The 19,457-nt window shown below is 36.9% G+C and overlaps 3 protein-coding genes and 1 non-coding gene across 5 annotated transcripts; 2 read left to right on the top strand and 2 right to left on the bottom strand.

Moving 5' to 3' along the window:
* Positions 1 to 691: 691 nt before the first annotated feature.
* On the top strand, positions 692 to 4,916 carry DND1 (Cyclic nucleotide-regulated ion channel family protein). The gene is made up of 7 exons (XM_086665046.1): positions 692 to 1,032; positions 1,122 to 1,848; positions 2,734 to 2,949; positions 3,125 to 3,553; positions 3,657 to 3,893; positions 4,016 to 4,102; positions 4,181 to 4,916. Exons 1-7 carry the CDS (start codon positions 995 to 997, stop codon positions 4,685 to 4,687), a joined length of 2,241 nt encoding a protein of 746 aa, XP_086521172.1. The 5' UTR covers positions 692 to 994; the 3' UTR covers positions 4,688 to 4,916.
* Positions 4,917 to 5,142: 226 nt separating this feature from the next.
* On the bottom strand, positions 5,143 to 5,214 carry TRNAM-CAU (transfer RNA methionine (anticodon CAU)). Its single transcript has one exon. It is a non-coding gene; the product is annotated as a tRNA-Met (tRNA).
* A 1,570-nt stretch (positions 5,215 to 6,784) lies between these two features.
* On the top strand, positions 6,785 to 14,994 carry LOC147553013 (U-box domain-containing protein). The gene is made up of 16 exons (XM_086667267.1): positions 6,785 to 7,953; positions 8,614 to 8,818; positions 9,033 to 9,184; positions 9,294 to 9,576; positions 9,768 to 9,920; positions 11,246 to 11,449; positions 11,552 to 11,664; positions 11,746 to 11,860; positions 12,501 to 12,590; positions 12,734 to 12,937; positions 13,037 to 13,132; positions 13,280 to 13,402; positions 13,751 to 13,843; positions 13,970 to 14,134; positions 14,311 to 14,400; positions 14,504 to 14,994. Exons 1-16 carry the CDS (start codon positions 7,115 to 7,117, stop codon positions 14,618 to 14,620), a joined length of 3,042 nt encoding a protein of 1,013 aa, XP_086523393.1. The 5' UTR covers positions 6,785 to 7,114; the 3' UTR covers positions 14,621 to 14,994.
* A 657-nt stretch (positions 14,995 to 15,651) lies between these two features.
* On the bottom strand, positions 15,652 to 19,108 carry LOC147553012 (uncharacterized). 2 transcript variants are annotated; one of them, XM_086667266.1, is made up of 3 exons: positions 18,881 to 19,108; positions 17,473 to 17,566; positions 15,652 to 17,362 (listed from the first exon to the last, which is right to left on the bottom strand). In XM_086667266.1, the coding sequence occupies exon 3, from the start codon at positions 17,351 to 17,353 to the stop codon at positions 15,821 to 15,823; it is 1,533 nt and encodes a 510-aa protein (XP_086523392.1). In that variant the 5' UTR covers positions 17,354 to 17,362; positions 17,473 to 17,566; positions 18,881 to 19,108; the 3' UTR covers positions 15,652 to 15,820. The 2 variants fall into 2 exon arrangements, with proteins under 2 accessions (XP_086523392.1, XP_086523391.1); XM_086667265.1 differs by lacking the exon at positions 17,473 to 17,566.
* Positions 19,109 to 19,457: the final 349 nt, after the last annotated feature.

The raw sequence follows: 19,457 nt of genomic DNA, 5'->3' as shown, positions 1-19,457 counted from the left end.
TTTTGAAGTTCTCTGAGTCAGCCTTTCCCTTCTCCCATGGAAGACTTTGATAGAAAGGAACCGGGGAGACAAAGACGGACTACTATAGTTTAGTCGATAAAAATTTGACAGTTTTATCGCTATGCGATCGACAACTGTGAAGACTGTATTCGACAATTGTGATAACTGACCGTCTAGGTGAGTTGAAATGAGGGAGATGTTGAGTATGTTTTATGGTTATCCAAATACTTGTTATTTTTAATTCAAATGCAAATGTTTTTCCATGGGCCGACGCCCCCCCAGTCCAGGCATTGATCTATATCACTTCAAAAGAAACTATATAACAGTACTTACCTTCTCCTCGGTGAGTCGAAGTGGGGTTCCGTCCTCCCTTGCCTTGCGACTTTTTTGAAAGTGCTTGAATTAATAAAATATCTTTTTTAATTCAAATCTAAATGATACCTCTTAAAACTAAGCCTGCAAGATTTACAGAATCACACCCGCCACATCAGCAGCTGGGAACTTTTTTTGTCAAAATCCTTTGTAACTCTAGCATCTTTTTTATGTCACAAAGGGAAATGATAAAGTTACAAAAGATTTTGACAAAAAAAAGTTCCCAGCTGATGTGGCGGGTGTGGTTTGAAACTTTGACCAAATCTAGACCGTTGAGAGATGAATATTACACCCGTCACATCAGTTGGGAACTTTTTTTGTCAAAATTCTTTGTAACTCTAGCATCTCTCTTACACAAATATATTTATAGGAAAGAAAAGTATAAAAATGTGATTTTGTTTTCATGCCTCTCAATACAGAAACTATATCTCCCTATACTAGTCTGAATTTACTGTTCTCCCTCTCTTTTTTGTTCTGGTTTATGATATTTACTGTTATCACTTTTTTTCTCTCTCTCTCTATACCTCTTCCTATATATTACAACCCTCTCCATCATTCATAACCTCATCTCTTTCTCTCTCTAACTCTCTTGAGTTTCTCCCATGGTTTCATTCTTTCAACCATGCCTTCACTTCCTGAATTCCAAATCTCCCTCTCAAGGTAATCATAAATTTCTCATAATTTCCCACTCACCCAAACCCATTTTTTGATTACCTTAATACTACTAATTTTGATGATTTTTTTTACAGGTGGATTGGACTTTCAAGACGAAATCAAAGAAACCCAGAATCAAATAATCAAAATTCAATTGAAGAAGATCAAATTCAAACAAGTAATGAAGAAGAAATTAATCCAATCACAAATTCAATTGAATGTTATGCTTGTACCCAAGTTGGTGTTCCTGTTTTTCATTCAACTAGTTGTGATCGTGTTCATCCTCCTCAATGGGAAGCATCAGCTGGTTCTTCATTAGTCCCAATTCATAATCGAATTCCTTCTTCTAATTCTACTTCATGGATATCTTTCAATAAGAACCGTAGATCTTTATTCTCGAATACAACAACAACAACAACAATCACTAGAGATCAACGGTCGCTAAAAGGACCATTTGGGACGGTTCTAGATCCACGAACCAAACACGTCAAAAAATGGAACCGTGCTTTTTTACTGGCACGTGCGATGTCATTAGCAATTGATCCATTATTTTTCTATGCGCTTTCGATAGGAAGAAATGGAGCACCATGTTTATATATGGATGGTGGATTAGCTGCAATCGTGACGGTTCTTCGCACGTGTGTAGACGGAGTACATTTATGTCATTTATGGTTACAATTTAGGTTAGCTTACGTGTCAAGAGAATCACTTGTGGTTGGATGTGGTAAACTCGTGTGGGACGCGCGTGCCATAGCATCTCATTATGTGAGGTCACTTAAAGGTTTTTGGTTTGATGTGTTCGTCATTCTACCCGTGCCTCAGGTTAGTACATACAACAAACTAATTTCATAGAGGAAGAAGATGAAAAAGCTTCTTTTCTTACTTTCTGTTTGAGAGTTTTATTTTTGTTGTAAAAACTAAAAAGTGGGGGCTGACCATTTTGGTTCCATATACTGACCATGTACTAGTTAGTGGTGTCATTCGGGCTGCCGACCCATGTAATGTCGGCCTATGACGAATTACCGGGCAGATCGGGCAGTTGAATACGTGGCCCATGAAGGTTCTCTCGACGAAGGAAGCCCTTTGTATGATCAGATTAGAGAAAAAGAGAGCGGACGGGAGAGGAGAGAGAAGAAGAAAGTGGAGATGGAAAAATAAGAGAGAGATGAGGGTGGAGGTGGTGGTAGGTGATGGCAAGAGGAGACGCGCGAGGAAGAAGAAAAAGAATGACACCACTAATAACATGTAATCGTGTCATTCGAGCCATCAACCTGTCTATTGTCGGTCCATGATGGATTGCGGGTCAGGTCAGGTGACTGAATATGTGGCCCATAAAAGGTTTCCCGACGAAGGAAGCCCTCGGACTAGAGAAGGAAGGGAGAGAGAGAGAGAGAAAAAGAAAGTGAGGTGAGAAGAAGAAGAGAAAGACGACGGGGCAGGTGGTGGTCGGCCAGTGATGGCTACGAGAGGAGGCAGAAAAATAATAATTTATAACCGTCGACGCTCTTTGATTGGCGTGAAGAGAATAAGTGGGGGGGTGGTTCTGAAAGGGAACCATAAAATTTTTAGTTCTAATAAAAAGATTTATAATTAATCTCGATTAGATCCTAAATTACTTAGAAACAAAACCTAGCAAATCTTATAATTAATCTTTGGTAACATTTCTAAACAAGTTTTTATGTTTTTTTTTTTTTTTTGTGATTGCAGACAGTGTTTTGGTTGGTAGTGCCCAAGTTAATAAGGGAGGAGAAGATTAAGTTGATAATGACAATCCTTCTAATAATCTTCTTGTTTCAATTCCTCCCCAAAGTATATCATAGTATTTGCTTGATGAGAAGAATGCAAAAGGTTACTGGTTATGTTTTTGGGACTATCTGGTGGGGTTTTGGCCTCAATCTCATTGCTTACTTCATTGCCTCTCATGTAAGTAAAGAAAAAATTATCTAATTTTGATTTTCAACTTGGCCTTTCGGGAAAGTCTTTGTCGACAAATGTTGATTTTCAACTTGGCCTTTCGGAAAAATCTTTGTCGACAAATGTCTGAAAGATATCTGCAGTCTCTCTACTGATTGTCAATTGGTTAAATTTGAAAACGCAGGTAGCAGGGGGTTGTTGGTATGTACTTGCAATTCAGAGAGTAGCTTCATGTATTAGACAACAATGTGAGAGAAGTATGAACTGTAATCTCTCGTTATCTTGCTCTGAAGAAGTTTGTTATCGTCTTCCATTATCAACTGATACCATCAACAATCCTTGTGGAAATAATTCTACTTCTCATTTAAGCATTCCTGTTTGTTTAAACGGCAACGGTCCTTTTCGTTACGGTATCTATAATTGGGCACTCCCTGTTGTTTCAAGTAATTCTTTAGCTGTCAAGATCCTTTACCCTATATTTTGGGGTTTAATGACTCTTAGTACTTTTGGTAACGATCTCGAACCTACCAGCCATTGGTTAGAAGTGATTTTCAGTATCGTTATTGTTCTTAGTGGATTGTTACTCTTCACTCTCTTGATCGGTAACATTCAGGTATTTGCTACCAATCTTTATTTAAACTAATGTTTATTTTTCTTCAAGAGGATTTGACCTTGAATATTTTAACTAATCGGTCTTGAAAATTTGATTTTTTTAGGTATTTCTGCACGCAGTAATGGCAAAGAAACGGAAAATGCAACTAAGGTGTAGAGACATAGAATGGTGGATGAGACGTAGACAATTACCGTCACGTTTAAGACAAAGAGTTCGCCATTTCGAACGACAAAGATGGGCAGCCATGGGAGGAGAAGACGAAATGGAGTTGATCAAAGACTTGCCTGAAGGACTTCGACGTGATATCAAGCGTCATCTCTGCTTAGATCTAATTAAGAAGGTAATCGTTATTTTACGTTCTAGGGTTTTAACAACGATTCCGTCAAGAAACTGTCACTTATGCCTTCTCATTTCAGCAACAGTTTTTCATGAACCTCTTTGACAAGGTAATATTTTGTGTAGGTACCTTTGTTCCACAACTTGGATGATTTAATATTGGATAATATTTGTGACCGAGTTAAGCCCCTCGTTTTCACCAAAGATGAAAAGGTAAAACACTGACTAAAGACTTCGAGTCAGATTTCATATCAGAAATGAAAATTTATATATATTTTTTTAACTACGCAGATCATTAGAGAAGGTGATCCAGTACAACGAATGATATTCATAGTTCGAGGGAAATTACAAAGTAACCAAAAACTAAGTAAAGGAGTTATAGCAACATGTAATTTAGGCCCTGGAAATTTTTTAGGAGATGAACTACTTTCATGGTGTCTTCGTCGTCCATTTATGGATCGTCTTCCTGCTTCATCTGCAACATTTGTTTGTATCGAATCAACTGAAGCTTTCGGTCTTGACGCCAACCATCTTCGTTATATTACAGATCATTTTCGGTACAAATTTGCTAATGAAAAACTCAAAAGAACGGCGAGATATTATTCATCAAATTGGAGAACTTGGGGTGCTGTTAATATACAATTTGCTTGGAACCGTTACAAGTTGAGGACTAGAGGTCCTATGATTCAAGTAAGGGAAAATAGTGGTAGTGGTAACGGTGGCGATGATAGTGAACGTAAACTTCGTCAATGTGCTGCTATGTTCTTGTCTCTTAGACCACATGATCATCTTGAATGAATGTGTACTCGGTGTAGTCCATTGGCCCTGTTCATCGGCTGATGGGCAGGCGTAGTTTATCTGATAACGGGTCGGTTTCTTATATTGGGCTAGCTAGATCAAGAATGTGGTTTCTATAGTCTACTCTGTTTGAATTATGTGAGGTGTGTTTGGAGATTGAAATTTTAGGAATTCTCTTGTGTTTGATGAAGTAATGAAATTTCAATAGCTGAATTTAAGTTTTCATGGATATGAGGCTATTTATTGTGTTTATATGGGTTCTAATTATAAATTAAAATAGAAGAAGGATTCGGGTTTACCCAATTGTAACAAAATAAAATGATTAGTTGTTCTTGTACTGGTATAGCAGTAACAATGAAGACACTAGTCGTCGAAAAAAAAGTAACAATTTAGAGAGATGTATACATGAATTGTAAAAAACCGACTATGGCAAAGAAAAATGGTTGAAAAAAGAATATCAGAGCCAGGTTTCGATCCTGGGACCTGTGGGTTATGGGCCCACCACGCTTCCGCTGCGCCACTCTGATTTGTTGTTAGCGTTATCCCACCATATATAAATAAGCTGGCATGAATCTGGTTAGCATCATTTGTACTTGTATGAGCCTCATCGGAAACAAGTTAGGTTAGTTCATGCAATGATGTTTTAGTCTAGACTTATTCTACATCATATTAAGGTTGGTCCCTCGGCTTTTAGATTATTTTCATTGTTTAGGACAACAGTTAGAATAAGTTTCGGGTCTAACCTTATTGCTCTCTAGCTCCACCCCCACTCATAACACAATTATACAAAGGTTGCACACTTTTACGGGCAATCCGCCTTAAATCCGAGAATTCTAAGCCTATTTACATTACTTGCACACACCCGTTTTTGTTTTAAAGAAAGGAGAGGAAGATCAATCTCAACAACCATCACCGGAAACAACTCTTTAATTGATGGGGTTTTCTTCATAACAGTGTTCGTGTTTGACTCGACCGTACCTTACCATCACTAGACTCTACCTGACAACCCAATTGGCTTCATCTTGATGCACCACTTCACCTTCTTCTTTGCCAATCTTTGTCCCAATGACACCCCATCAAACAAGGATGGAAGTGGATCTAACCTAAGTGCTATCAACACCAATTGGCAATTTGGCAAGGCAGGGGCAATGGTGGGTGCATTCGGGTTCTTATGTGCTGCAGAAGTTATTGGAGTTGCCGAGTTGGGAATACGTTGGGGGAATCCAGGATATCGATGACGTGGACTTGGTGCCCATCACCCGAAGACTCGCCTTTGCTAAGCATGATTCTCTCAAATTCGCTTACCATGGTGATCAGCTTGTCATCCACGAGAGAGATCGTCTCTGCTGCCTGTATACATTCAGGTGGAATTCACGACCGCGTCATAGAAGTGACCACTGAGCCTTCAGTCTTTGATCCCTTCGACAAGAGATGAGGATGAAGATGGAGAGACAAATTCTCCTCCATCACCCTTCCCCTTCCCAGTTCAGTCGAGCAACCCTCCTTTCGCCTCCCCTTTTATCTATTTCATCATCCACTTTAATTATCCTTTTTACTCTTTTTCTTATTGGAAGTGGTTTACCAATTGATTTAGTCGACTTAGACATATTTAAGAAGGTAGGGAGGTCCAGACTTTGTACAATTTTTCGTGTCGTATAACTTCCCCAAACACAACTAACCTTTTTTTTTACCTAATGTCTTCTATTTTTCTTCTCGTCAGAAAAAGTCGTCGACAAGTGGCAAATTATCTGCCGGATGTCCTCAACTATTCTTCTTCTCGCTTCTCTTCCACCACCACCATCTCCTTTACCATCTTCACCTTTTTTTCACCTCTCTCTAGACTAGAAACCCCATGGATCCGGTTAACCACCTCCCGACAACTTTTTTCGACAAAAGGAAAAAGAGAAAAGATAGAGAAGAAAAAGTGTTGAAATGAAAAGTAGAAAATGAATAACTCTTAAATTTGGCTAACGAAATCATGGTCTTCGGGCCAAATTGGAAAGTTAGACAAATGTAAGTGTCAAATAGTTTAGTCAGTCACAAATGGGGTCAAATGGGATTAACCCTTATAAATTGGTAATTTGATCCCAGGTGAAAAGTTTAACACTCCTAAAAATCTAATTATTAGAAGGGGCAAATCCAATTACCAAATAAAAAGAGGGCTAACTTCAAATAATCATTTGTTTCCTAGGGTGGTGGTAAGTTGAAAAAAAAAAACCCTTTCTAGAATCCACCTAATTCTCCTTGGGTCATATGCCTAAGAATTTTCTTGTATCAAAGTTTCCTCTTTTATTTCATTTCGCATCAAATTCCCCAAAATTTCCTATTCTATTTAGTACTCCTAGCGTTGTTCTATCTGATCCTTAAAAACCCTAGTCATCAAATTGTTGATTTCTAATTTCATATTTTATCTACTCAATTTTAGTGATGACGACTCAGAAACGATCTCCCGCTGAGGTAGAAGATATAATTATTAGGAAGATTTTTCTAGTAACCCTAGTTGATTCAATGGATAATAAGGATAGTAGAATCATCTATTTAGAAATGACAGCAGCTGAAATTCTTAGTGAAGGTAAACCACTTTTGTTATCTATTGATTTAATGGAAAGGGTTGTTGTTGATCGTCTTTCAGGTGAGTTTATTGGTTCTGAACCACCATTTACTTACTTACTTGGATGTTATCGTCGTGCTCATGATGAAGGAATTAAGATTGTTAATATGAAAGATAAAAATCTTCGATCTGCTATGGAATCTGTTGTTAAACAAGCTAAAAAATTGTCAGTTTCATATTGTAGGATTCATCTTGGTAATCCTGATATGTTTCCTGATTCTAGTAGGAATTTAGGTCAATCATCAGTTTCTCCATTACTGCCATTGATATTTTCTGAAGTTTCAAGTTCAATAGATGCTTTTGGAGGAAGTGGTAGTGGTAGTGGAGTGATTTGTCCACCTGGGTTTTTAGAGGAATTCTTTAGGGATTCAGATTTTGATAGTTTGAATCCAATTTTCGACAAATTGTATGAGAATTTGAGGGGAAGTGTTCTTAGAGTATCTGCACTTGGGAATTTTCAACAACCCTTAAGAGCTTTGATGATGTTAATTAATTACCCGTATGGTGCAAAAGCTCTTGTGAATAGCCGATGGTGGTTGCCTAATGGTACTTTTATTACTGGGCGTGCGTTTGAGATGACGAGCATTTTGGGTCCTTTTCTTCATGTCAGTGCTCTTCCTGATCATGAAACCTTCAAAAGCGAGCCAGATGTTGGGTGAGAGTTCTTCTTATGTTACATTGTTATTTTTCAAACTTCCTCAAGATTTGCTATATAAACTTCAGTTAGTTATTGAGCTGAATACATGTCAATGTATAATATGTTATGATGGTTCTCTTTTAAATGGAACAGAATTGAATAACCATTGAAAGCTAGATAACTTATAACCAGAAACAACCAAACAAGTATAGGCACATCAAGATCAAGTGTAACATTTTTATAACCTCAAGTTCACCTCTTCTTAAATCGCCCATGGGTTGTGGATACGTCTATCAGTCACTTTCTTCTAGTTTAGCCAATACCCATTTTTCTGGCCACTGGTTCTAGTCTATGTCTTAGAGATGAAACATGGTTGGATGACAAAAGGGAGGACATAATTGCTAGTATGGCTTCCTTTTGTTGGACGAATAGATATTAGGACTTAATATGATGCTGCTTTCTATGTGCAAATTTATCCCTTCATTTTCTGAGATTTAGTTAGACTATCTAACTGGAAGTTAGTTGGAAAACATGGTCTGTTTAGTTTGTCCGGTCACCTTCGGTGTTGTTTTACTAGTTCTTTAATTTATGAAGGCTCTTCTGATGTGTCCTGTTATATCGGGTTATCTGGATTACGTAATTGTCTGATTATGTTTCCTCTTTCTTACTGGAAACCAGCCAGCAGTGTTTCTCGGATGCAGCAACTCGTCGGCCATCTGATTTTTTATCCTCCTTTACAACCATTAAGACTCTCATGAATAACTTATATGACGGAGTTGGGCAAGTTCTTTTTACTCTCCTGAAAAATAATGATTCCAGGGAGAATGTTCTCGAGTATCTTGCACATGTCATCAACAAAAATTCTTCAAGAGCTCACATACAGGTGAATATCTGTTTCAGCATCATATATAGTTGAGGTATTGAGAAAGAGATGACGCAAGGATGGTCTTTATCGTTGTCTACTTAACTACGGGATTTTCCTTGTCTAACTTGTGCGTTCTCTTTTATGAATATAAAGAACTGGAGAATAGGTAATAAGAGTATGCAATATTGAAAGATCAATTATGAAGCACAATTTACCCTTCTATTTTCTGCAGGTTGATCTACTAATTTGTGCAAGTTCAGGCATGTTTGTGAATCTCAGTGCTGTCATGCTTCGTCTCTGCGAACCATTCTTAGATGCAAATTTGACTAAGAGGGATAAAATTGATGCCAAATATGTATTTTATGGTAGTCGGTTAAATCTCAGGTGAGGTATTTTATGTTTGTATTTTTATACCCCTTTGGGTGACTGAACCATATCTTCCTTGAAACATCTGTCTTAGCTGTTTCTGATCAGTGAAATTTAATTTTGCTAGAGGTTTAACTGCCCTCCACGCATCATCAGAAGAAGCTACATCATGGATTGATGGAGAAAAACATGAAAATATGGAGTCTGATGATCGGATGTTAATATCGGAAGAAGCCACCAGTTCTGGCAATAATATGGGTTTAGCTTCTGTCCTCACTAAAGCTAAGCCAATGATGACCTGTAATGGGAAAGCTAAATACACATTTATTTGTGAATGTTTCTTTATGACTGCAAGGGTGCTCAACTTAGGCCTACTTAAAGCATTTTCTGATTTTAAGCATCTAGTTCAGGTAAATGTCAAATATATATCGACGCATATGAAACAAGAAACCGTTTGAACTCCATTTGTCTTTTTGGATTTCTTTCAAAATTTGCAAGCACCTTTGTATCAGATTTTTGATTGAGTCAGGGAACATCCTGTGTTTGGAACTTTGTACAATATGTTGTGATAAAATTTTAATTTTGGTAAAATACATTTCAGGACATATCTCGGAGTGAAGAGACTCTTTCCTCAATGAAATCAATGCAAGAGCAAACACCATCTCCACAGCGAAAACGGGAGATAGAACGAATTGAGAAAGATATCGAATTATATTCGCAGGAGAAATTCTGTTATGAATCTCAGATACTGAGGGTATGTGACACTCATGATGGTTCAATGTCTTTTCAAATCATAACTAGTATTGCACCTCCACAAGATCTCTCAATTTATTAACTGGCTATTAAAAGTGATGCATATCTATTTGTTTGTAGTTATAAATTGTTCTAGTACCTACACCAAGTTTAAAAAAAAACTGTCAAACGAGTTGAAGATTCTTTTCTGATTGATGGCTGAGAGATTTTCACTGAACACCCAATCTAATCCTGCTGCCATACCTGGTTGGCTGGTTCATCACTAAGGCTCTGCTTGATAACTCGCAAATATTCAAATCCCATTTATGCCTTAGTAGTGTTCACTTAATTGCTAATATATGGTCCAATTAGTACATAGCCAGATGAATATAGTAAATGCGGTGTAGGATCTACAAATATTTGATCCCTTATACTATGTTAATGAATTTTGTGAAATAAGCGATTAAGCAAAGTTAATTGTCTGTGTAGCTCTCCAAGCTCAGCATAATGGCGTAAATACTCTATTGAGTTGTAATTGAATTGGTGATGAAGTATTACTAAATTTCTTTTACAGTTACAAGTTCATTGTGTCAGTAATTGAAGCATAAAACAATGAATACATAGTTTTCCCTACAATAAAAGGCAAGAAAGTTAACATTCTGTCATATCACAAAGTATAATATAGTTGGCAAATTTTCACTGTATCATCAGTCATCAGAAGTTTAGCGCATGATGGAATCACAAAACAATTATGGGGAGTATCAAAGAATATGCAAATAATGATATAAAATGCTAGTGAATGAGCTGTTCATCAAATCACAACCAACATTTTGCCAACTACCTAATTTTATGAACATATACTCAAATTCAGTACTTGATTTTGAGTGGTCTATTTCATATCAGTATGCACTTCTACAAATTTTAGTTGGTGCAGTATTCAACCAAATGACCAATCATCATTTATTGAGCTATACTCCGAGTTCGGTCTTGGAATCTTGAATTACTTGTCTCTCATTTTCTTAATTACAGAATTTGTATATGTTGTACTAAATTATTATGCGCTTGCTTACGTAGATTTGAGTTAAGTAGGGTACTCAATCAGTAATCTTTTACTGAGCTATCTTCTGATTTAGTATCAGATCTTTAATTTTACTTTCTCAAGATCTTTCTTTCTTAGAAAACTTGTAAATGTTCTAATTTTAATATTTTAGTTGAAAATATTATCAGATATGAAGTATTGAAATGTGTAGCGATATGATAGTGTATTGAATTAATGGTCACCCATTTAAACATCTGATATTAGATGTTTTTTGGAATTTGGATCTAATTTTTTACATTCTTTTGAAGGATGGACCATTTATTCAGCGCGCGCTGTCCTTCTATCGCTTGATGATTGTTTGGCTAGTAGACCTAGTAGGCGGTTTTAAAATGCCGTTGCCTTCACCCTGCCCAATGGAGTTCGCATGTATGCCTGAGCATTTTGTTGAAGATGCAATGGAATTACTTATTTTTGCCTCTCGGATACCTAAAGCTCTGGATGGGGTGTTGCTGGTAAGCTACTATTGGTTGTTTCACTTTTTCTGTACTCAAGTGGTATGACTTCCTGTGAATTGTTCCTCATCTTTCAATCTTATATTCTTCTTTCTTTCTTAGGATGATTTTATGAACTTCATTATAATGTTCATGGGAAGCCCAGATTATATCAGAAACCCATATCTCAGAGCAAAGATGGTTGAAGTCCTAAATTGTTGGATGCCTCAAAGAAGGTGTGGTTGGTTCTGCTTCATTCAAATGGTCGCTATTGCTGTATTATTTATTTTCAATATATCTTTGTGTTTGATGTGCAGTGGTTCGTCGTCAACGTCTTCTCTTTTTGAAGGACACCAATTAGCTATGGAGTATCTTGTTCGAAATCTCTTGAAGCTTTATGTCGACATTGAGTTCACTGGTTCTCATACACAGGTAATTTGGAGTTGCGAGAGGGATTTTCATTTTCAGATAACTCCTCTGATATCAATCTTTGCTCAAAATAAGTATATAAATGTGGACTTCGCAATTCCACGTTGTGTCGATCTTCCCAAAATTATTTCATCATTTGAAGTGCAATGTTGGTAAGGGGAATTCAAATTCTTTCTGTTTCCATATATCTGCTATGTATGTAACATGGATACCCTGTTCAGTATTTTTTGCTATGTTGGAAACGGCAACTTCAGATCGATACCTATAGACACTTCAATGGGGGGTATAATTGTGTGTACTTCAGTACTTGCATAAATTATGTTGGTCTATAAAAATACTGGGCTTTTGTTTAATTTTGTTTGTCTATTAAATATTTCTCAAGCAAAACTAAGAAATTATAGGTAAAGATAAATAACTTGAAACTAAGAGAAGAAAATATGCATTTGTGCTGCTGTATCCCCATATTACGATTTTTCAGGTTGTATCCAATTATTTGGCACCTAGATCGATATTGTATACTTTTTCTTCCCATAGCAGTGTTCATGTTATAGAAGTTCTAATGTTTTGTACTTCTGTTTCGTATTTTTCTCTACAAAATTCATTGATCTTGGTCGTGATCTATATTTGTTGATTCACCATGCAGTTCTACGACAAGTTCAATATCCGCCATAATATTGCCGAGCTTCTTGAATACCTGTGGCAGGTTCCTAGCCACCGTAATGCTTGGAAACAGGTATGTCATTCTCTTGATATGTATGTTTATCCTTTTTCATATTAATGATATTATCAAACCATGTTTCAAATTCATCACTCTAGTTCCAAAGGATTTGATCAGTAATGAAATTGTCTCTTCATTCTGTATACTTACTCTTCCAGATTGCCAAAGAAGAAGAGAAAGGGGTTTACTTGAACTTCTTGAATTTCTTGGTCAACGACAGTATATTTCTTCTCGATGAAAGTTTGAACAGAATCCTCGAGCTCAAAGAGATAGAAAAGGAGATGTCAAATATTACAGAATGGGGACAGAGGACACCTCAAGAGAGGCAAGAGAGAACCCGGCAATTCCATTCTCAAGAGAACGTGAGTACAAATTGTTTCACTGATTATCTTCTTCTTTTGTTTCAAACTGCACATGCATACAATATACCTAACGGAATTAAATCTCTTGGCAATTCCTAGATTATCCGAATTGACATGAAATTGGCAATGGAAGATGTTGGTATGCTAGCATTTACATCAGAACAAATTACAGTTCCATTCCTTCTTCCGGAAATGGTAAGTTGGTACCTTCCTACTTTCGATGTACACATTTATGCTCCGTTAGCTGTTAGGTATTTAGTACTTAGGTTATAAGGTGTTAGTATCTTGAACTCAGTCACATCTGACTGTCATTCTCTGACTACTTATTTTTTTTCTTTCAAGGTTGAGAGAGTGGCCAGCATGCTCAATTACTTTCTACTACAGCTTGTCGGTCCCCAGCGAAAATCTCTCACTCTAAAAGACCCTGAGAAGTATGAGTTTCGGCCAAAGATATTGCTAAAGCGGGTTAGTATTATAAATGTGTTTTTAGTTACTTGTCGTGTGTAGAGCTTTATAATTTTTCCTGTTTCCGTCTTTTATTCCTCGTGCTCACTGACAATCAACGAACTAACAAGAGGGCAGCATACGTCCTAAAAGATTCATAGCATCATTGAAATACAACAAGGACGTCTGGTGATCATGCTTAATGGCAGGACCAGCAAGTTCGAGAGATCCCACCAGCTAGTTAGACTATGATTTATCCTATTAGAATTTAGAAACCATGACTTTGTTCACTGGCGCAATGTTACATTTATTCATTTTGCCCGAATCTGTGCACTTCCTTACTGATATACTGGGCGGTTTTGGTTGAAGATTGTCGAAATTTACGTTCATCTAGCAAGGGGAGACAGAGAAAATATTTTTCCAGCTGCAATTTCGAAGGATGGGCGATCATACAATGAACAGGTAATTACATCAAAATACCTATTCCTTTTCAAATTTTGCACAATGCCATTTCTTTTTTGGTTCTCTTGTTTTCTCTAAACTAACAATTGATTTGAGGTGATATGACAATTTCTGGTTCTGCACCAGTTGTTCACTGCAGCAGCAGATGTTTTGCGTAGAATAGGTGAAGATGGTAGAATGATACAGGAATTTATTGAACTCGGTGCCCAAGCCAAAGTTGCAGCTTCAGAGGCAATGGATGCCGAAGCCACGCTGGGGGATATACCAGACGAATTCCTTGACCCAATTCAGGTATGTCTTGCTTCTCGCTGCATAATAATCTTTATTCATGCTAGATTCATTGATGTACGTTGTCGAAAGTGGAAAAATTTACCAAAAGACTCAGTCACTTGTCTTAATCCCTTCTTTGTTCTGATCGAAATGGTAATAGATCCTTTGTTAATGTTGATATATCTCTTATGTTACAGTATACATTGATGAAGGACCCAGTGACACTTCCTTCTTCTAAAATTACGGTTGATCGACCTGTAATTCAAAGACACCTTCTTAGTGATAATGTAAGTCTACTAGCTATATTTCACTTCTATTTTACCCTCGATGGTACCCCCAAAAGAGCTTCTATTGACCCTACCAATTCTGTTATGTTGGGTACAATTTTAGAGCGATCCATTCAACCGATCTCACCTTACTCAAGATATGCTTATTCCTAATGTCGAACTGAAAGCAAGAATAGAAGAGTTCATCAAATCCCAACAATTAAAGAAGCATAGTTTATGAGATCTATTAGCTTTCGAAGAAACAGAAGAAATATCGCAGGCTCATACAGAACATGAATGCGGGTAGGATCGGATCGAAAGATTCCCATTCTTTTTTGTTTTTGATCATAAGCATTGGGTTGGTTTCGTGCATATGGAGCTTGACAAGTACACCGTATGGGAAGATAGTTTTCATTTGAAGAGACCCAAAAGTGGGAATGGGTGTGCAGTAGATGGATACTTATGGAGATGTGTATGTAAACTGCTGTTAGAGCAGAGTAGTTGTGCTGACTTTGTCTTATATTCTCCTATTTATCTCTTAATGGTTTTCTTCCTTATTGACCCAAAAAACAGGATGTTAATGTAAACTTGTTTATGACTAGTTTTTTCTTCTCATTTGCTGAATTTTATTGTTTCTTTGTCACTTTGGATTGTGTTAAAATGAAGTTGCACACTATTTTCTGTACAATTTGCCAGCTTACTAGAATGTCAAACAAACTTTATTTGACCCCATTATTGTGGCATGGATATCGATTGAACATGTAATATTTAGATATATCCGTTTTTTTTTCTTTTTTGAAAGATAATGAGTTACGTTGGTCATATAACTGTTGTCGTCAAAGACATCCTGAGCTCTAAAGGGCTATGTAATGACTCTTAAGGCTATACTATGGGATTTGCTAAAGGCTATGTAATGACTCTTAAGGCTATACTATGGGATCTCGAGTCTATTTGTTCCTACTATTCAGAGACCTTCGGTGGAGTCCGTGTCTAACCACTGCACAAAAAAGAAACATTTTTTTGTCTTCAAATGCTTATAATCCTTTCAACATTATTAACATTAATAGTCATGGGTAATTAATTCCTCTTGTTCGTTTTCATCGAGACACCAGATAGCGTGTTTTGAGATCCCACAAACACAACAAAGAGGGACAAAATCAAATAAAAACTTTCATAAATTAACGAACAGATTACCAACTAATCAGTTAATTAGAAACCCCAATTCCTATCATGGAAACCCTTCCAACCAAAGGGAAAAACAGAACAAGAAAGTCAAGAAACCACAATAGATTTATTATGAGAAAGAGGAAAAAAACACATTCTCTGATACTTTGATGCATGGATTTCCAAACAGAATAAGAAAAAAAAGTTGATTCTGCATTATGGGGTGTGTATCTAAATCTTCTCCTAAGATAAGTTATAAAAATTACTCAGTTGATTATTAGCCGCCGGTGAAGTTAGGGACGAGGAATTTCCTCTTGCTTTCATGTTCTTCGTATAAATTGACAGAATCTTTCACCTTGGAAACCAGTTCTTCAAGCTCATTCACCCCAAAGCTATGATAATCTAAAGATTTCTTGTATCGTTGTTTGTACATCTCTTCGAAACTTCCCAAGTGAATTTTACATGAGCAACTCACAAGAAGTTCTTGGGTTTCCTGTCTGAATTGTTTGAGACGATCCTTCATCAAATAGGTCGGTTCTGTTTCTGCAACCTTCTCGTCGTCGGAGAATTCGTCAGATGAGCAACCAGTTGCAGGACAAACATTGATCTCTACTGTATCTTCTTGAAATCCCTTCCCTTTCTTGTTCTTCCTTGATGATGGCATATTGTTTCCTACTCTTCCAGTTTTGACTGTCGAGTTTCGGAGATACACGTACTTCTTATTGCCTTTGCCTTCGATTGCCACTGTGTCAGCCATCTTCTTTAGAAGGTTAACCAGCTTAAAAACTCCGTACTCGGACACATATAAGGGCCGGCCAAAAATCCTATTGTACTCTGAAGAAACACGAATGAAGGGCAAGCAACCTCCTGATAGCTCAAGTAGCTTAACTAACTGACCTTTCAGACCATTTATGTCTCCGGGTTGAACCCACATTATGGGGTCATCTTTTTCATTTGGGTTACCTGAAACGTCATTTAAACCAGGCGGAAGACTTCTTGATCTTGAATTTGGAAGAGAATCAAGATTAAGATTGTTGTCGTATTCTGATAACGACTGTGAATTCCTCGAGTTTGTATACTTCTGCTCGTTCATTTGAGCTACATATTCATTATGGGACACCCCTCGATACACAATTGCTTCATCATCATTTTGGCCATCTGGATTATTGTTTTTATGGCACCCTTTGAGGCATTCAGAAACTTCCGAAAGTCCACGAGAGCTGAGAATTTTAGGATGCACAAATCCTTCTCCACGAGCCACACTAGGCCAATCCCAAACAAATCTACCAGCATTACTCAGGGCAGACGAAACCCCCACATTAGCAGGTATGACAAGGATGACGGTATACCCACGTTGACCTAGTATGTGCAAAGCTGGAGAAAAATCGACATCCCCAGATATCAATAAGATTGAAGATGGTGGACGGTTATCAAGTGCAAAGAGAAACATATCAACTAGGATAGCTTTATCAGCAGCATCTTTCCTTCCATTCGGAACGTCTACGAGTTTCACACCTGTTCTCTGACAACCCTCTCTAAGTCGTCTCGGGAAGGCATTAAAATCTCCAAAGGCAGAAAACATTGTAACAGCTCCTTCAATATTGGGGTGAAATCGCAATGCCTTTCTAATGTTCCCAGCTACATCTTCGGGACGAACACCGCTAGGGACAGGACAGTTCTCAATGTCCCATAGAATTGCAACAGGGCCCTGTGAGGAGGGCCCTGTCTGCTGGTTGGTCGACGCCTGAGAAGGACCCGTGGTCGAGTTCGTGGCATTTCGATTCGCCATTACAATACGATCATCAAACATTTAAGCTTCCTATATATGTCAGGGACTGTATAAGAACACGATTGATGTATAAAGGGTCTGATGATTAATAAGACGATATGAATAATTGAAAATCGCTAATATATTCATGAGAGATCGACCTATAGAATGATGGATTATAAATAGAGTTTTTGCTTATATAGAACGTCAGCATCTTAAACGAAATTTCCAACAAAGCAAGAACAGAAACCGTCCCTAACATAGCAATCAATGTGTCAACAATTCAAGATAATCTACAACCAATTACCACTAACCTAAAGTTGTAAATAAGAAACAATTACATAAAAACACAATTCTTGCACCAAAATCAACTAAACCTCAATCACCATTAATGAGAACTGTTTCTTCAGCTACATAAAAAATTAATGACCTTCAAAGGCTATCATTTCTAGGGAAACCCATATTCCTTCTTGATGAATCTTATAACAAAATCAGTTTTTTCTTATGAAAACATAAGGCATCTAAAGAAGAAGAACTAAAACAAGATCTGTAAAAGAGAAATCATTTCCAACTAAAATCAATTTAGAAAGAAAAACCATAGAAGTTGAAGTAAAGATCACAACTTTCTTTTGAAAAGATGATTCACTAAAGCTGAGATGACTGAAAATCACCTACCCAAGAAGTAAAACCTTTAATCAACCAGGGGCGGACCTTTGTGTAGTCCAGCCTAGGCCATTGCCCAGGCTGGAATATTTAGCTTCCTCTGTAAACTCATGACACGAACAAGTATCCGGCCCAGTGGATAGGTTGCTGCCTAGTGCATCGAAGGTCTGAGGTTCAAATCCCCTCCAAAGCATTTACATCCCTATTTTTGCATGTTTTTTTCTTGTAAAGAGTTGGTTCTTTTCAGTCCTTCTATTATGACCAACTCACAGAATGACCTCCATAATTTGACCAGCTTCGAAAATAGACTCTCAAATTACTTTTTTTTTCTTCTGCTAGTGATTATATATTATTTTAATTTCAATTTCACCCTTATTATTTTTGTGTTATGAAAGATAGAGTTACCATGAGGGAGACCAAGAGATTTGTTATTTTTATCTTCTCTTATTTTCCTCGCGTTTAAGGTCGCTATCTCGTCTATTTCATCGTTTTCTCGCAAAAGACAAGACTTGTTTGCAAATAATGACTAGTTCTTCGTTGTCGAGTCTCATTTTCTTCTTTTCTCTTTCGTTCCTCACATTAATACCTACTTTATTATAGGTAAAAATTATCAAGATTAATGCATATATGCATAATAATATGTGAAATTAGGACACATAAATAATATTTACACAATTAATTTAGAGTAACTTTAATCTTGCCCAGGCTAGCTGAGAATCCTGGTTCCGCCCCTGTAATCAACTGAAAACCCAGTACTTAAATTTAGTCTAGATTATCAATAGAATCAAGTAACAATATAAAATCAATGAATTACTACGATTCAGTGACGACTTATAGTATGAAAGACTTGAAAAAAGATTCAATAAAGAAGAAGAAGAGAATTAAAGGAAGGAAATTGAGACTTACCCACAACTCAGTTGAGGTCCAAAACTTGAGAAATTCAATCAGATAAAGAGGGTTTTTTGAGATGAAGAGTGAATTTATGAAATCTTTGAAGTGAACCACACCGCCCTCAACCGACAAAGAGGAAAAAAAAAAAAAATACCCAAATGCTTCTTTTTATTTTGTCTGAAAAGAAGCCTCACACGGATATATCATAACTTTTTTTTTTTTTTTTTTTGTTGAAAAGCGGATATATCATAACTTCATAAGACATTTTGAAGCATCTCTTAACAAAAAAAAAAAAAAAACAAAAAAAAAAAAAAAAAGGTCGCGGCTTTGGGGAATATTGAAAATTCTCCGGGGAATAAATTCTCGAGAATCCAGATTTTTTTGAAAATTCTCTGGGAAATAAATTTTTATAGGGAATACAAAATACATTTTTTTGAAAGTTTTCCTCCATCTCATCTGTTCTCTCTGCCACTTCATCTTCTCCTGCGAAAGTCGCCGGCCGGCCAATTTTCCGGCCGGCAACCTTCAAACATAAAAAAAAAAAAAAAAAAATTAAAAAATTTTCTCTCTCCTCTCACTCTCTCTAATTTTT

The sequence above is a fragment of the Eschscholzia californica genome, unplaced genomic scaffold, assembly GCF_041429995.1.
Source record: "Eschscholzia californica isolate CP2 unplaced genomic scaffold, dmEscCali1.0.p SCAF_3, whole genome shotgun sequence".
NCBI lineage: Eukaryota > Viridiplantae > Streptophyta > Magnoliopsida > Ranunculales > Papaveraceae > Eschscholzia > Eschscholzia californica.
Note: the sequence above shows the minus strand (reverse complement) of the source record. Positions and strands in the feature narration are given on the sequence as shown.

Excerpts from the sequence above, each read along its gene's own strand:
- LOC147553013 (XM_086667267.1), top strand. The coding sequence starts at position 7,115 with ATGACGACTCAGAAACGATCTCCCGCTGAGGTAGAAGATATAATTATT. Across the intron at positions 9,577-9,767 it reads ATTTTAAGCATCTAGTTCAG|GACATATCTCGGAGTGAAGA; the intron begins GTAAATGTCAAA and ends AATACATTTCAG. Across the intron at positions 14,135-14,310 it reads AATTCCTTGACCCAATTCAG|TATACATTGATGAAGGACCC; the intron begins GTATGTCTTGCT and ends CTTATGTTACAG.
- LOC147553012 (XM_086667266.1), bottom strand. The coding sequence starts at position 17,353 with ATGTTTGATGATCGTATTGTAATGGCGAATCGAAATGCCACGAACTCG.
- DND1 (XM_086665046.1), top strand. The coding sequence starts at position 995 with ATGCCTTCACTTCCTGAATTCCAAATCTCCCTCTCAAG. Across the intron at positions 1,033-1,121 it reads TTCCAAATCTCCCTCTCAAG|GTGGATTGGACTTTCAAGAC; the intron begins GTAATCATAAAT and ends TTTTTTTTACAG. Across the intron at positions 1,849-2,733 it reads TCATTCTACCCGTGCCTCAG|ACAGTGTTTTGGTTGGTAGT; the intron begins GTTAGTACATAC and ends TTGTGATTGCAG.